Source organism: Equus przewalskii, chromosome 7 (genome assembly GCF_037783145.1).
Source record: "Equus przewalskii isolate Varuska chromosome 7, EquPr2, whole genome shotgun sequence".
Lineage (NCBI taxonomy): Eukaryota > Metazoa > Chordata > Mammalia > Perissodactyla > Equidae > Equus > Equus przewalskii.
In genome coordinates this window covers 4,628,338-4,645,120 of record NC_091837.1, presented here as the reverse complement: position 1 = coordinate 4,645,120, position 16,783 = coordinate 4,628,338, and the positions used below count along the sequence as shown (strand labels likewise).

General features: G+C 44.2%; 1 protein-coding gene and 1 long non-coding RNA gene across 2 annotated transcripts in view; one reads left to right on the top strand and one right to left on the bottom strand.

Annotated features, from left to right (window-relative positions):
- Positions 1–30: 30 nt before the first annotated feature.
- LOC139084658 (uncharacterized) lies at positions 31–14,870 on the bottom strand. Its single transcript, XR_011542210.1, has 2 exons — positions 14,606–14,870; positions 31–1,229 (listed from the first exon to the last, which is right to left on the bottom strand). It is a non-coding gene; the product is annotated as an uncharacterized lncRNA (long non-coding RNA).
- CRKL (CRK like proto-oncogene, adaptor protein) overlaps positions 14,753–16,783 on the top strand; it is a 36,000-nt gene continuing 33,969 nt past the window's right edge. The window contains exon 1 of the mRNA XM_070628348.1: positions 14,753–15,911. Within this exon, the coding sequence (XP_070484449.1) occupies positions 15,601–15,911 (311 nt within the window). The 5' untranslated portion in view covers positions 14,753–15,600. The remainder of the gene's footprint in view (positions 15,912–16,783) is intronic.

The window sequence follows — 16,783 nt, the reverse complement described above, 5'->3', positions numbered from 1 at the left end:
GATAACACTCAGGTTTCTGGCCAAAGGAGCTAGTAGCAGACAGTTTTATTTCACCAAAGGAATACAAAAACAAGCAAGTCCAGGGTTAGGGGCAGAGGAAAATGACGAAGTATTGGACATGTTGAGTTTGAAGAGCTTTGGGACATCCAGACGGATTCCAGGTGCCAGGTCAATGGTTGTGCACAAAGCAGACCACAGACCCTGCCCTCATGGAGCTTACATTCTCGTGGGACAGAAGACAATATACAAGACAAATAAGAAAATTAATAGGATGCTAAAATTGACCATGCAGGACTGGGGCTTGGGAGAGACGTGGAGAGGATTTCGGAGTTGTCAGAATACAGATGGTAGTTACAGCCGTGTAGGTGAAGGACAGTGTCCAGGAAGATGAGAGGAGAGCCACAAGCGAGTCCTAGAAATACAGACATTGAAGGCCAGAAGCAGCACCCAAGAACCTAGCTCAAGAAGGGAAGAGAAAAGTGATCAGAAAGCAAAGGCAGAGTTACAAAGAGGGGGTGGTCACCGTCCTCAAATATTGTGGAGAAGTGTACTAAAACAGAAGAGTGCTTTCAATGGAGTGGTGTAGGGGGAATCCAGATTATAAGGACTGTGGAGTGAATATGCACCAAAGGGGGAGACTATTCTCTTAAACTTGGCTGTGAAGGAGAAAAACGGGGTGAGAAACAAGGGAGAGGGTGGAGGAGGGGATCAAGGGAGGGCCTAGACCTTGTGTAAGGGCTAAGGAGAGCGAGCAGGTGAGAGAGAGGAGAAATCTGCCACAGAAGGAGAAAGGTCGCCACAGACCCAGGAAGAAAGGCCTCTTTCCAGAGAAAGAAGTAAAGAAAGAAGGTGTGCGTAGACACTCTTAGTTTGCTAGGGCTATTGGTTTGCTAAGCCTCCAGGTGGCATAAGCAACAGAAATTTATTCTCTCAATTCTGGAGGCCAGAAGTCTGAAATCAAGGTGTTGGCAGAGTTAGTTCCTTCTGAGGGTGATGAGGAAAGATCTGCTCCAGGCCTCTCTCCTTGGCTTGGAGGTGACCATCTTCATGTTCACATGGCGTTCTCCCCGTTTTCTTTTTTCTTTTTTTTTTAAAGATTGGCACCTGAGCCATCCTGATGGCACAGCAGTTAAATTCTTGTGTTCCGCTTTGGCAGCCCGGAGTTCACCAGTTTAGATCCCAGGTGTGGACCTATGCACCACTTGGCAAGCCATGCTGTGGCAGGCATCCTGCATATAAACCAGAGGAAGATGAGCACGGATGTTAGCTCTGGACCAGTCTTTCTAGCAAAAGGAAGAGGATTGGCAGCAGATGTTAGTTCACTGCTAATCTTCCTCAAAAATAAATAAATAAATAAATAAAGTGTTAAAAAAATAAAATTAAATAAATAAAGATTGGCACCAGAGCCCACACCTGTTGCCAACCTTTTTTCTTCTTCTTCTTCTTCTTCTTCTTCTCCCCGAAGCCCCCCAGTACACAGTTGTATATTCTAGTCGTAGGTCCTTCTGGTTCTGCTATGTTTGACGCCACCTCAGCATGGCTTGATGAGCAGTGCTAGGTCCATGCCCAGGACCTGAACTGGCGAAACCCTGGGCCGTGGAAGCAGAGCACGCGAACTTAACCACTCGGCCATGGGGTCAGCCCAAACTCCCCATTTCTCCATGTCATCTTCCCTCTGTCAAACTCTCTGTGTCCAAATTTCCCCTTTTTAGGAGAACGTCAGTCATAGTGGATTGGGGCCTACCCGAACCACCTCACTTTAAGTTAATTACCTATGTAAAGACCCTATCTCCAAATAATGTCACATTCTGAGGTACGAGGGCTTAGAACTCCAGCATATTAATTGGGGGAGGATCCACAATTCAACCCGTAAGAGACACAAGTAAGTGTGTAACTGGGAAGGAGCTGACATCTGAGCGCCTTTACTTTCTTTGTGAGGCTGAAACTGGGGGGAGCTGAGAAAGAAGATGGGAGAGAGAGATTATCAGGGGAAGGACTGTTGAAGACCCACTGAGATGGGGTACTCAGGAGGATCCTGGCATTTAACACATTTCACAGATTTCAAAAAATAGAGTAGCAAAATGCCTAGCCCTGGAGTCACTGATCGGTTTCAAGGCTACTTGGCAGCCAGTAGGAGAGGCCCCTGCAGTGCGGGTGGAGTTCAAGAGCAGGCCTCCTGCCCCATGGCCAGCTAGCAAAGCCAAGGAAGGAAAGGTAGAAATCAGAACTCTCTGGGGCCAGCCCCGTGGCCGAGTGGTTAAGTTCGCACACTCTGCTTCAGCGGCCCAGGGTTTCGCTGGTTTGGATCCTGTGCACAGACGTGGCACTGCTCATCAGGCCACTTTGAGGTGGTGTCCCACATAGCACAACCAGAGGTTCTCACAACTACAATATACAGCTATGTACTGGGGGGCTTTGGAGAGAAGAAGAAAAAAGAAGATTGGCAACAGATGTTATCACAGGTGCCAATCCGAAAAAAAAGCAATCAGAACTCTGGCCTGAGACCTAGAGCAAGGGTCTGGTTCCTTGATCAGGGCCACAAGGGTGCTAATACCAGAGCTCAGATCAGAGAAGGGCTGGGAGCAAAGATTACTTGACATTGATCTGTGCACCCAACTTCCTTAAATTCTCCCACAAAGATGTCCCAAAGTCTAGCCAGGACTCAACTTAAATGTAGGCTAAGAGCAGGGAGTGAAGCAAGTCGTTATAGATGTACAAGAAAATGCTTACCCCACAGAGGCAGCATTTAAAAGAATATAGCACCCACTGAGGCCAGAGACAAACCTCTGAGACCAAGAGCACCTCCAGGCTGGCTAGAAATTAAGTCAAAATCAGGCTGGCTCCATGGCATAGTGGTTAAGCTCGGTGTGCTCCACTTTGGCAGCCCAGATTCGTGGGTTTGGATCCTAGCAGGGGACCTACACCACTCATGAGCCATGCTGTGGTGGCAAACCACATACAAAGTAGAGGAACATTGGCACAGATGTTAGCTCAGGGCTAATCTTCCTCAGCAAAAAAGAAAAAGAAATTAAGTAAAAATCAAGTTCTGCTGTGGGTTGATTTGACTTTTTTTTTTTTTTAATGTGTTTTGTGTTTAAGTTCTCTGAGACAGGCTAATGCTGATCATATCATTCCACCACTTAAAAGCTTCTCTTGGCTCCTGTTGTGTTTATGACAGAAGTGTCATTTAGGGAAGATAGTTGGCCACCTGAGGCAGAACATGACACAACCTCCGTGGCCCCAGTGCAGCGGTCCCCAGGTCCAGACATGGCTGGTTTCTTACAGATACTAACCAAAATTACGATGAATTTTAAAATGAAAAGGAAGGCCATAATCATTTACAGTAAGAAATATAATTGTCAAATAAACAGGTTAAGCTAGAATGTATATTCTCTGAAGACGGGACTCTAAAGCACTGTGCTTGGCACAGAGTAGGCACTCAGTAGGTTTTTGTGGAATGGGTGGGGGGAAGGAAGGGAGGAAAGAGAGAGCCAGACAATGGAAAGTGAAATTCTCAGCCAACAGACACATGAAAAGATGCTCAACATCGCTAGTCATCACGGAAATGCAAATCAAAATCACCATGAGATATCACCTCACACCTGTCAGAATGCCTATTATCAAAAAGACAAGAAACAACAAGTGTTGGCGAGGATGTGGAGAAACTGGAACCCTTGTGCACTGTTGGTGGGAATGTAAATTGGAAAACAGTATAGAGGTTCCTCAAAAAACTGAAAACAGAATTACCATATGATCCAGCAATTCCACTTCTGGGCATATATCCAAAGGAAACAAAATCACTATGACAAAAAGACATCTGCAGTCCCGTGTTCATTGCAGCATTACGTACAGCAGCCGAGACATGGAAGCAACCTGAGTGTCCACCAACAGATGAGTGGATAAAGAAGATGTGGTGTATATATACAATGGAATACTATTTAGCCATAAACAAGAAGAAAATTCTGCCATTTGCAACAAAATGGATGGACCTTGAGGGCTTTATACTAAGTCAGTCAGAGAAAGACAAATCCTGTATGATCTCACTTATATGTGGAATCTAAAAAAAAGCTGAGCTCAGATACAGAGAACAGATTGGTGGTCACCAGAGGCAGGGGGTGGGGGTTGGGCTAAATGGATGAAGGTGATCAAAATGTATAAATTTGCAGTTATAAGAGAAATAAGTTCTGGGGATACAATGTAAAGCATGGTGACTAAAGTTAACAATACTGTATCATATATTTGAAAGTTACTAGGAGTAAATCTCAAAAGTTCTCGTCACAAGAAAAAAAAATTGAAACCATATGTGAGGTGATGGATGTTAACTAAGCTTACTGTGGTAATTATTTTCAATATATACACATATCAAATTATGTTGTACACCTAAAACTAATATTACAATGTCATATGTCAATTATAACTCAGTAAAACTGGAAAAAAAAAAAAGGGAAATTCTCATCACAGCTGAAAAGCCCATCCTCTTTCTGTAGGAAGCTGTTTGAGGAGCCAGGTTAAACTGAGAAGCTCACTTAATGCTTATTCCTCCTCTAGACTGAGCACCACCAGTCAGGGCCCCAGAGTAGTCACCTCTGCATCCCCGATCCCAGTTCCCAGAAGATGCTCAGTACAGGGAGCTTTGGTCCACGTTAGCTTGAATGTCTACCCAGAAGTCATTGTTCCTTCTTCCCAATGCCAAAACTAGTGTCCTGTTCAGTCTGAGTCGGGCCTGGGTGGCCCCTTTCCTGCCGGCGTTTGCTTTAGGAATGGGTACGTGACCTAACGTGGTGGAGATGGGAAGGGGAATCTCTTGGAAGTGTTTTGGAGGAAGTGCTCTTTGTTCTTAAAAAGGGACACAAATAACAATCCTTCTTCCACTGGGCATTGCCATGGCTGGATTGGGCGAGACCTGGGGTGACTGCAGCCATCTAGCCACCAGCCTGAGGATGAAGCCAAAATCTGAAGGTGATCAGAACTGAGAAAAATCACAGAGAAGCAGACCCAGGGTCTGGATATCCTGCATCTTGAGCTGCCCTACTACAGACTTCGTGTTATGGGAAATGACAAATGCCTTTACTACTTAGACTATTTTGAATCAGGTTTCTAATTATTGCAGCAGAAATCTTGCCTAGTTAAGACAGTTACACCATGAATCTGTGGTGAGTAAACTTGTGAAAATCACTGAGTCACTCTCGTGTTGCAGGTTTGGACCGATCTGATTGCCTAATCTCAGGAGGGTTAGACTCTGACCTAAGTCAGATGAGTTTTTGAATAGACTTTGCACTAGGAATTGAGTAAGAGGATCCCAGGTGATCTCGGGGTTTAAACAAAAACAAAGTCTCCATTTTCAGAAGGACAGATGTTCACAGGAACTGCTATTACGATGGGTAGGAAATAAAAATGTGGAAGCAGGGACCTAAGTGGGAAAAAAAGTGTTCATGCTTTTACACCAGCTTTTGAGGTTTTAGTTTTGTATTAGGAAAGAGGGACTTGGGACTGAAGACTTCTAGCCATTGTCTGCAACATTAGAAGGAGATTTTACCCTTATAGAGATGAGAGTACAATGAAGAGCAATTATGGGATACTTTCTCCCTCAAATAGAGATGGTGATCACAGGGGTTGATGCAAAACCCTCATAACGTGTAAGCATTGAGTCTTGGTCATTTTTAGGCAAAGATTTCTAGTTCTGGCTCTTGATTATTACAGAATGACCGTCTGCCTCCTTATGGTACCTAAGTTATATGGCATAAATGCTATGGTTATTGATTGAAAGTTATTTTATAATGAGAATCAAACTATTACAGTAGTCCCTCCTTATCTGTGGGAGGATATAAAGACCCCCAGTGGATGCCTTAAACCATGGATAGTACTGAACACTGTTTTAAGTAGTAAGCACTTATTATGCACTGTGGCCATAACTTTTGTAGTTTGAGGTGTGACAGCAAAACTAGCATGAATTTCTTTTTTCTTCTTCACAATTTCATAGATAGAAGATTTGTTCTTATCGTAGATCTTAGCAACATCACCATATGATTTTTTTTCTTTCCTTAAGAACTTTTACCTTTTCACTTAAATAAAGCACTTGACAACTTCTCTTTGACAAATCCGAATTGCCAGCATCACTACTCTTGCACTTTGGGGCCATTATTAAGTAAAATAAGTGTTACGTGAACATAAGTTCTTCGATACTGCCACAGTCGATCTGATACCGGCAGGGCTACTAAGTGACTACCGGACAGGGAGCGTATACACACAGCATGGATCTGCCGGACAGAGATTATTCACGACCCCAGCCAGACCAAGCAAGACGGCTTGAGATTTCATCATGGTACTCAGAACGGGAGTGCAATTTAAAACTTATGAATTGTTTATTTCTGGAATTTTCCATTTCATATTTTTGCACCATGATTGACTGTGAGTAACTGAAACCATGGAAAGAGAAACTGCAGATAAGGGGGGACTACTGTACTATACTTAAAAGGCAGGGTCTCCGCTGTAGGACAAGTTCTCACAGGGTCAATCACCACCGTCCTACTAATCATGGAGGGGAAAAGATGTTTCTTTCCAACGGCAAATCTAAACTGAGTAGGAAGTCTCCAGGAGGTGCAAGTCTGATGGCATATGAGAATTAGCTAGGAGTTTTAAAAAATATTGATCATGGTCCTCAAACACATGAAAAGATGCTCAACCTCACTCCTAATAAGAAAAATGCAAAATAAAACTATTCTGAACATTTTTTTCACCTATCAGGTTGGCAAGAATCTGAAAGCTGGATATATAATTTCACCAGTGTCTGGTTCTCCTCTCCTTCTGGGGATATGGAGAATGCAATTCCCTGCTCTCTCTCGGGCTTGGCATGTGACTCATTCTCGTCCATAAAATGCAAGCACAATTAACATACTTCCTCTGGGTTGAAGCATTTAATAGCTAATGCTATTAAATTAAAGAGACTCTCCAGTTCTGTTCCCCAACTCAGCTACTGAGGGAGAAAGTCAAGCAGCCTCAGCACACTGGCATTTCCACCAGCCTGGACTGCTGAGTTGCTGCACAGAGGAACATTGCCCTGCATGAGTCAGAAATAAACCTTTGCTGTGTTAAGTCACTGCTGCCTGAGCCCAGCCTAGTCTGACACACACTGTTGATGAGGCTGTGGGGAGATAGGCATTCTCTTACCTTACTGCCGAATTACAAAAGGGTCAACCGTTAGGGAAGGCAATTTGACCATATCTATAGATGTGCATTCATCTTTTAATATGCAGTCCCATTTCTGGAAATTCATTCTACAGAAAAACCTGACGTTATAGATTGAATGTTTGTGTCCCCCTAAAATGCATATGTTGAAACTTAATCCCCAATCTGATGGTATTTGGAAGTGGGGCCTCTGGGAGGTGATTAGGTCATGAGAGTGGAGCCCTCATGAATGGAATTAATGCCCTTATGAAAGAGACCCCAGAGAGCTCCCTCACCCCTCTGCCATGTAAGGACACAGGAACCAGGAAGTGGGCCCTCACCTGACACTGAATCTGCCAGCCCCTTGATCTTGGACTTCCCAGCCACCAGAACTGTGAGAAATAAGTTTCTGTTTACAAGTCCCCCAGTATACAGTAGTTTCCTATAGCAGCCCAAACAGACTAACATACCTGCATACATATGAAATTATATATGTACAAAGTTATACATTGTGGCATTGTTTGTAACAACAAGAGTTCGGAAATAACTTGCATATCCATCCAAGGAGACTGATTACACTATGGTATATCTTCACAATGGAATAGTATGAAAAGGTAAAAACAAACAACGAGGAAGCTCTCTACATACTGATATGGAAATATTTCCAGGATTTCTTACTAGATTTTTTTAAAAAGCCAGATGCAGAAGAGTGGATATAATGTTTCCTCTAGTGTAAGAAAGGAGGAAAATAAAAATATTCTTATTTATTTTCACTTGCATAAAGAAATCTGTACTACACAAAAGAGGCAAATAAAAGTGGTAAACTATAGGGGCCTCCAGGATAGATGGAGTGGGAGTTAGACTTCTCAATGAATACCATTCGTATCATTTTTATATTGAACCATATGAATGTATTACCTATTTTTTTAAAATATAGTACTCAGGTCTTCTCAGGTCTATTAGAGACTCCTCAGATGGGGCCTGGACATTTTTTTTATGCTGCCCAGGTGATCAAATGTTCAGCAAGGTTTTTTTTTTAATTTTTATTTTTTGAAGAAGCTTAGCCCTGAGCTAACTGCTGCCAATCCTCCTCTTTTTGCTGAGGAAGCCTGGCCCTGAGCTAACATCTGTGCCCATCTTTCTCTACTTTATATGTGGGACGCCTACCACAGCATGGCGTGCCAAGTGGTGCCATGTTCGTACCCGGGATCCCAACCAGTGAACCCCAGGCCGCCGAGGCGGAATGTGTGCACTTAACCACTGCGCTCCCGGGCCAGACACCAGAAAGGGTTAATCACCACTGCTTTATGTCTCAGTCTCGGATGAAACCAGGGATTAGAGAAGTTTTGTGTTGTGGCTGTGGGTAGTATTTGGCCTTTGTTCTGTGTTCTAGAACCTAACTCTAGCGGCTCAAGTCACCCCATGTGGATGGAATACTATATCTAGATGAGGGAGCTCCATCTGGGATCAATGTCGACAGTCCTGTGGGATTAACAACGTATCATGTGCCAGGCTGACTGTGGCTGAATACCATGAAAGAGGGAACTGGCCAGACGTCGAGATGGAGCAAGATGCAAAGCAATACTGAATTCATTTATTAGGGGTGTGTGCTTGTCATCAGGGGCCTTTTTCAGGGACGAGAAGTTCTATTAGAAGTTGTGGTAGTGACCCTAAAAAGTCCTAGGTCACACTGGGAACAGGACAAAAGGCACACATTCCATATGGAAGATTTTTGGTTTAAAGATGGCCAACAATGGCCTATGGGCCAAATCCAGCCCACTGACTGGTTTTGTGTGGCCTGTGAGCAAAGAATAGTTAAACATCTTTAAATGGTTGGAGAAAAAATCAAAAGGATATTTCATGACACATGAAAATTACGTGGAATTCCGATCTCAGGGTCCATAAATAAAGTTTTATTGGATAAAGCTACACTCACACCCATTGGAATAAAGTCACATGCTGTCTATGGCTGTCTTCCCACTACAATGGCAGAGTTGAGTAGCTGTGACAGAGACCACATGTGGCACTCTCATCCCTTCTCACTGCTGCTTGACTCAGCATACTGCACATTGCAGTTACGGAGTTATAACTCAACAGTGTTTCGAATGCCACGTGTTGTCATCACACCACAACATTTTATTTTTTTTATTGCCAGTGCACATCTATTGTCAAAAGAAGAAAAGTGGACTTTGAATATCACAAAAGCATTCTCTTATTGAATTAGATGGCAAAACATTGGGTTTATTATGCAGTGACACTCTATCTGTGCTAAAAGAATGCAATATATATCAGCTTAGACTAAGCAGTCATCATAGCACATAATAGCATTCCCAACGCACAGGACAGCAACAGTCAGGAAAAAATAGAAAATTTCAGACGGACTATCTCACCAGAATTTCTTCACAAAAATAAAAAATGAAAATGAAGTTGCAACTAAAGTAGGTTTCCAAGTGGCTCATTTGATAGCCAAACAAAGAAAGCTGCTTATTGATGCTGAGTTAATTAAATTGTTTGATTTTAGCAGCCAAAGAAATCTGTCCAGAGAAAATAAATTTGTTTTAGACTCTTAGTCATTCAGTGAGAACAGTTAACCAAAGACTTGAGAACATTGTGAGCACCATCAATAGCCAATTACAAAACAAGACGAATGATTTTGAGTGATTTTCCTTGACTATCAATGAGTTGCTCAGATGCTGTTGTTTATTTGAGGTGTCAATGCCGAGTTCGAAGTCACTGAAGAATGTCTTTTTGAAGAATCTGCATGGAACGACCACAGGCAAGAATATTTTCAAAATAGTTGAGAAAACACTAGTTAGATACAACCTGAAGGGGAATCTGCTAAGATGTGTTAAATAAAAATGTGCGAAGCAGAAAAAGGCTATCATGTAATATTGAATTAGAATTATCCTTAGTGAACTTCATTTGCTCTTGTATTTAACCATCAACAGATCTATGAATTTCTGTCAGAAATAGAAGCTGAATATCCTGACTTGCCCTGCCACACTGCATTTTGATGGCTTAGCAGTGGTAAAGTTTCATTGCAATGTTTTTCAGCTCAGAGCCAAGACTGAAATTTTTCAGAACAGAGAACCATTCTAAACCATTATGACTGAATGGCCTTGGAAATTAGCTTTTGCTACAGACTTGATAATGTTTCTTAATTAACTCAACCTAAAATTACAGGGCAAAACAGTGCATATATGTGAAATGTCTACTGCATTTTGACAATAACTATTGTTTTGAATCACATATAAAGTTGCTTTATATGCTTCCTGTGCTGCCAAAAGTTAAAACAAGCAAAATCTCTGTGCCCAGACAAATTTGCAGCAGATATATTTTCTGAGCTCAAGCTACAGTTCCAGCAGCATTTTTCAGACCTTGATGCCAAGTGCAAGGGAAATTTCCATATTTCAAAATCTATTTAGTTGTGCAATTGAGGAGCTTCCACCTAACCTTCAATTGAAGATGATTAAATCTGCAATGTAACGACAAGCTAAAATGCAAATATCAGAAGAATTTAAAAAAATTCTTTACATTCCTTCCAACAACAAATATGCTCAATTAAAAATCATGCTCATGGACTGATAGAAGTATTAACAGTACCATCTGGGTGAAGACATTTTCAAAGATGAAATGTGTAAAGGCCCATCAGCAGTAATGATGATAGGGAACACTAACATTGAGCACCAATTAAGCAAAATATTACCCCAAACAAAAGAATTCCATTCTTCTCATTAGAATACCTGCATTACAAAAAAGTTATACTCAATTGCTATTGTATTTTGAATCTCATTTTTTAAAGATTTGTAGAAAAATTTTTTCTTGTTATATTCATACCTACATAGTATTCTTGATTTTCCTCTTGGCCTGCAAAGCCTCAAATACTTACTCTCTGGCCCTTTACAGAAAAACCTGGGTGACTCCTGGTCTAAAGGGTTGCATAGAACGCTGTCTTTGAGATAAGTGTGAGAGGGAGTCAGTATCCCCTAGTGGAAGGATCATCCTGCTCAGAATTTTACTAATGACATCCAGAGTGCTCCGAAATCCAGGAGAACAGGAAAATTTGCCTTTTAGCCCACAAGTAGCTAAGTGACAAGAAAGCGGACATTTTATAAAAGAGGTGACAGAGTAATTAAAACTACATTAGAAAATGACAGGGGGAACATGAGCACACTTTAAAACACTGGAATAAAGTAGGCCAATGCTTTCTATAGTAGTCAACAGAGCTGCTGGATACTGTAGTTAAGCCTAGTTCAGAGATACCATCCTATGAAAGAAGCGATTATTAAGTTGATATTTTAAATAGTTTGGTACGGAAAATTATAATGGGGATATGAACACTATTCTATTAGTATTAAAGCCACAAAATAATAGGAGGGAAAAAAAGAAAATCATCAAGGGCAGGAAGAAAGGACCGACACTTGTTCTCCTGGTGTCCTCAGTAAGGCAGCAATCTAGGAAGACTGCCTGGCTTTAACCACCACCCAAACGGTTGGACCTACTTACAGGAGAACAAACAGTCAGTAGTGGGCCCCAGTTGTGCTCTCTGTACAGAGGCAGCCTCAGGGCTAGGAAGTAAGGAATCTGGACAAGTTGCTTAAAAAGCCTTGTCAATCCTTTGAGTCTAGCTTGTAAATATCTTATAAAATGAGTAAGTATAATGCCATCTGGAAACCCTGGGAATGAGCAAGTTAAGACAGAATCACAAATCTTTCTGTTAACAGCCCTTTTTTAAATGCTTCCTTGTTGCTTCTCCATTCATTTTCATTTTGGTATCTCAACATCTAAGAACATTTTTTGGAATTTTTTTTAAGGCTGTCTCAGATGTGCTAAGGAAGAGTAAAGGAAAGTACTTAAAAAAAAATTTTATTGTGAAAAATTCCAAACATACACAAAAGTAGAATAATATAATTAAACCCCACACACATACACATCATGTCACCCAGCTGTGGCAATTATCAACACAAGGCCATTCTTGTTCTACCTTTATCTAATCCAAACCGTTTTCCCCACTGGACTATTTTGAAGCAAAAGGAGAGGTATTTTGACTCATTTTTAAGAGGAATTTTTAAAGAGGGGAGCATGGCCCTTTGGCAGCAGAATGGTGGTGGTATCTGAAATCCAAGCTGGGGGACAAATCCAACCACTCCTCCCTATTCCAAGATTGATATTCCTCTCTTGTGCTAGAATTTACATGGGAAGGCCTCAGTTTCCCTATCAGCAAAACAAAGAAAGGGACTAAATTATAGGCAGTTGTGTAACAGTGAGATGAGACCTTGACTTCTAGTCAGAAGACTTTGCTTGAGTGCCAGCTCTGCCTCTTGCAAATTACATAACTTAGAATAACTTATGTAAGCAAGTCATTTAACCTCTCCGAGCTTCTGGACCATCTATTAAAGGGTACTTCATGGGACTTCGGTTGGATTAAGTAAAACAATCTATTATGTGAAGTTCTGTGAATTGAAAAGCAGTATATAAATTAGGTATTATGGAGTTCTTCAGTTAAGTAAAAGATGACAGATTTGGGTCTGCAAATTAGGAAAACAGTGATGCTATTGACAGAAAAGGGGAAGCTTAAGAGCCAAAATTTAATCCAAATGGAAGATTAAACAGAGAGTGATACGGGGCTAAACCTTGGGTCCAAATATCTACTTTGAATACATTATGTTAATAACAGGAAACAATCACATAATCTCCTTACCTTCACTAAAATAAATTTTTAGTTTTCTCTAGCTTCTTCCCATCGTTATCCACCTACATTCAAAAACCATTTACTAGGTATACATTATGCGCTAAGCACTGGGAATACAAAAAATAATACTACAGTCTGTCTTCAACATGCTCAGATTAGGAAGGGAGACACTTATAAACAATTACAATAGAATATGATAAGAATTAATTTAGGCTGTGACCACAGCGTTTGCATAGTAATCATAGGGTGCGGTCAGTTTTCGTTCTACTTTTAGAATATATGTCTTTGGAATCACAGACAAGAGGCCAATCTTCATGAAGACTGGCCTAGCAAAGGAGAAGCTACCACAGGAGAGAGGTTAAGGACTGAGTTTCTACACTTTGAGGCTGGAGACAAAAGTGCCAAAAAGAGACTGAGAAAGTATATTTGGAAAGGTAGAATAAATTATATTAGTGTCCCAGGAGCTTAAAAAAAGAAGAAGAAAAAAAGGAGTACTTTCCAGAAAGAGATTTTCAATATAAACACATAGGGTACAGGTAGCTCAAAGAAAATGATGGGATCAATGGAGATCAGAGATGGTCCCCAAAGGCAAGTTTCAGGCAAAGTAAGGGTAGAAGCCAAATGAAGAAGTCTGGGCAAGCAGTGGGTGATGATGAAGTGGTAAAACCTGGCAGTGAAAAGTAGCTAGAAAATCAAATGGAGATTTTTCTCCCTCCCCTCACCCACCCATCTTAAGATCCCCATGCTCGTAGGCAATGGAGGTATAAGCCCAGGGAGAGGCTGAATAATAATAATGAAAAACTCTTAAATGATGCTTAATATGTCTCAGGCACTATTCTAAGCACTTTACATGTGTTAGCTTGTTTAATAATATATGAGGCACGGATGCAATGATTAAGTAACTGGCCCAATCAGCTAGTCAACTGACTAAGCCAGGATTGGAATCTAAGCAGTCAGTTTCAAAATCTGTGCCATTCAAACTGTACCTGAGACTAATACAACATGAAAGTATTTGGGGGGGGGGGGAGACATGAATACCTGTTATACTGAGTCACAAAAGGCACTAGACCTTGACATTTCCCGGATAGTCTACCCTAGGATGGACATCACCTATCACACTACACCCTAGGAGGGTGCAAACGGCCAGAAGGGAATTCCATTGACACAGGGATCTAAGCATGGGTTTGTACCGCCTGCATTTCCCTTTTTGGACATACTTTCTTGTCTGTCCAGTTTCGGGGGGTGGTGCTACTAATAATCGGACACCAGTAGCCTGGAGGTTTTTTCAATAGTCATTCATTCAACAAATATTTGAGCATCAACTCAGGGCCAGACATTGTGCTAGGCCCAGAGCTGAACGAGACAGACAAGATTCCCGCTCTCTTAAAATTTACATTCAGGGGCAGGGGCGGGAGCGGGGCGGGGCGGGGAGGCGGCTAGGAGGGCGCTGCAGGAGCCGGGTAAGCAACCGGGAGCCGAGGGTGGTTAACTCAGAGCCGCGGGCAGAATCCCGAGCAGGCGAGGCCTTCAAGCCACGCCCGAGAGGCGTTTGCATTTTACTTACAATAACTCGGCGCCAGCGATGGATGGCCAGAATACCCAGGCTGCAGACTTCCTAAACCACTTAATCCTGCCAATACAACCTTCACACCCTATATCTGCGTCTGTCGGGTCACCTGGCCACTCTAGGTCCCTTAGCCTACCAGGCTGTATCGGGCCTGGGCCACCTCGTGCCCATCTGGTGGTCACCTTTGCCTCCGCTGTCATTTCCCTCCTGAGCCATCTCGGCCAATGGGGGCCTGTCCGCCAGTCGGTCTCCTAAGGGCCCCTCGGCCAGCCAGGTCACCTCAGTGCCACGCCTCCCAGGCCGGAGATTCGGCCTGCACGTTACGCTTTGTTCCCAGAGCAGGTTTTCGAAATGCCACTCCCTCTGCTCCAGCTGTTTTCCTGCCAGCTCGAGGAGACCCAGCAGCGGCAGCGCCCCCGGCGGCACACTGCCGCCCAGAAAGGGAGTGCCGGCCGCCGCCGCCTCCTCCGCCTCCTCCGCCTCCTCCGCCTCCTCCGCCTCCTCCGCCTCCTCCGCCTCCTCCTCCGCCGCCTCCCGGAACGCGGGAGCGGGCGAGAGCGGCGCACGCCCGGCGGTCACCATTGAGATCCTGATTGGCTGCGCTGCTTGACGTCACGGGGAGGGCCCCGGCGGCCGCTGGGAGGCAGAGCCTGCGCGTGCGCAGACGGAGCGCGCTGAGCGGAGGGGGAGGTGGCCGGCTGCTTCTCCCGCGTCCGCCATTTTGTTGCTGTGGCTCTTGGGAACGGGCTGGGCAAAACCGCCCGGGAGGCGAGACGCTCCTTGGAGTCCGGTGCTTCGCGTGGCGGCGGAGGCCGGTGCAGAGCCGTAGGGGCGCGAGGCCGGCGCGTTCCAGGTCAAGAGTGACTGGAGGCACCACTGGTACGCCGGGCAGTCCGAGAACCCCGGGGCGGCCTCCGCGGCGGCTCAAGCTTCGCCCGCCCCGACCCAGGGCTCTGCCTTGCATTCCCCGAGCCGGCTTCCTCCGTGAGGCAGCCCCGGAGCAGGCGGGCGGCGGCGGCGGAGGATGCTGCGGGCCCGGAGCCGAGAGGAAGGTGCTGGCTCGGCCCTCTAAGCGCGCCTCGAGGTGTGCCGAGGCCCCTCTTCGGCCCCAAGGCCGTCTGTCGGGCAGAGGCGTCTAGAGCAGGCGAGAGCAGCCGCAGGGCTCCGGTCCGACACCATGTCCTCCGCCAGGTTCGACTCCTCAGACCGCTCCGCCTGGTACATGGGGCCGGTGTCGCGCCAGGAGGCGCAGACCCGGCTCCAAGGCCAGCGCCACGGCATGTTCCTGGTCCGCGACTCCTCCACCTGCCCCGGGGACTATGTGCTGTCCGTGTCCGAGAACTCGCGCGTCTCCCACTACATCATCAACTCGCTGCCCAACCGCCGTTTTAAGATCGGGGACCAGGAGTTTGATCACTTGCCGGCCCTGCTGGAGTTCTACAAGATCCATTACCTGGACACCACCACCCTCATCGAGCCCGCGCCCAGGTACGCGAGCGCCCGCCCTCCCCGGCGCGCAGCCCACCCCGGCCACGGAGGAGGGTCGAGAAGGGCCGGGTTGGTTCGCTCGGGGTCAGTCAAAAAGGGGGGAGGGGTGATTGAACCTGTTTCCCCCATTCTGAACCAAGTTATTTCCAGAAGGAAAGCTCCGAACGGAAAGCTCGTGTCAGGATCTGGGTCACTGGGTGAGGGGATGCATTTTTAACATGCTTAACGGCGATTGCATAGTTAAAATGTACACTTTTTACTTTCGTTACGTTCTCTGTTTGGCTATAATAAGCAGCGTGGTGGTGTTGATTTTGGGCTATAGACTTCTTTGAGAATCTGAAGATAGCCTCCTCCCCCCCAAAAATGCACGTACACACAGATGTGCACACCATTCGGGGTTCTTGGGACTCTGCAGATCTCTGAACTCCAGGTTACTGCAGATCAAGAACTGAACTGCAGCCTTTGGAACAATCGACAAATGAAAATGCTGTAGCGTTTAGAAACAGAAACCTTTAACTGAAATTTCAACTATATATTGATATTTTGGTGCCACGTTTGGAATAAGCCAGACACGTCCTTTTTTATAATAAATTAATTACAAAATGTTAAAAGAAGGTTCATTGGCTTCAGCGGGAACATTTTTTTGAAATTGTTATTTTTTAGTTTCCCCCCAAGATGGACCATTAATAAGCTAGAAATTAATTGGTTAAATTCCAAGGAGGAATAAGGCTATAGTGTTACTAAGGGAAATTTTTGAATGACACTTATCTTAATTCTATCCTATTTCAATTTGAGATGTCCTTTTTGTATTAACTCTAATGATTTAATATCTGTTTTAAAGTTAAGAACCCAAAGTGATACTGAGCATCAAG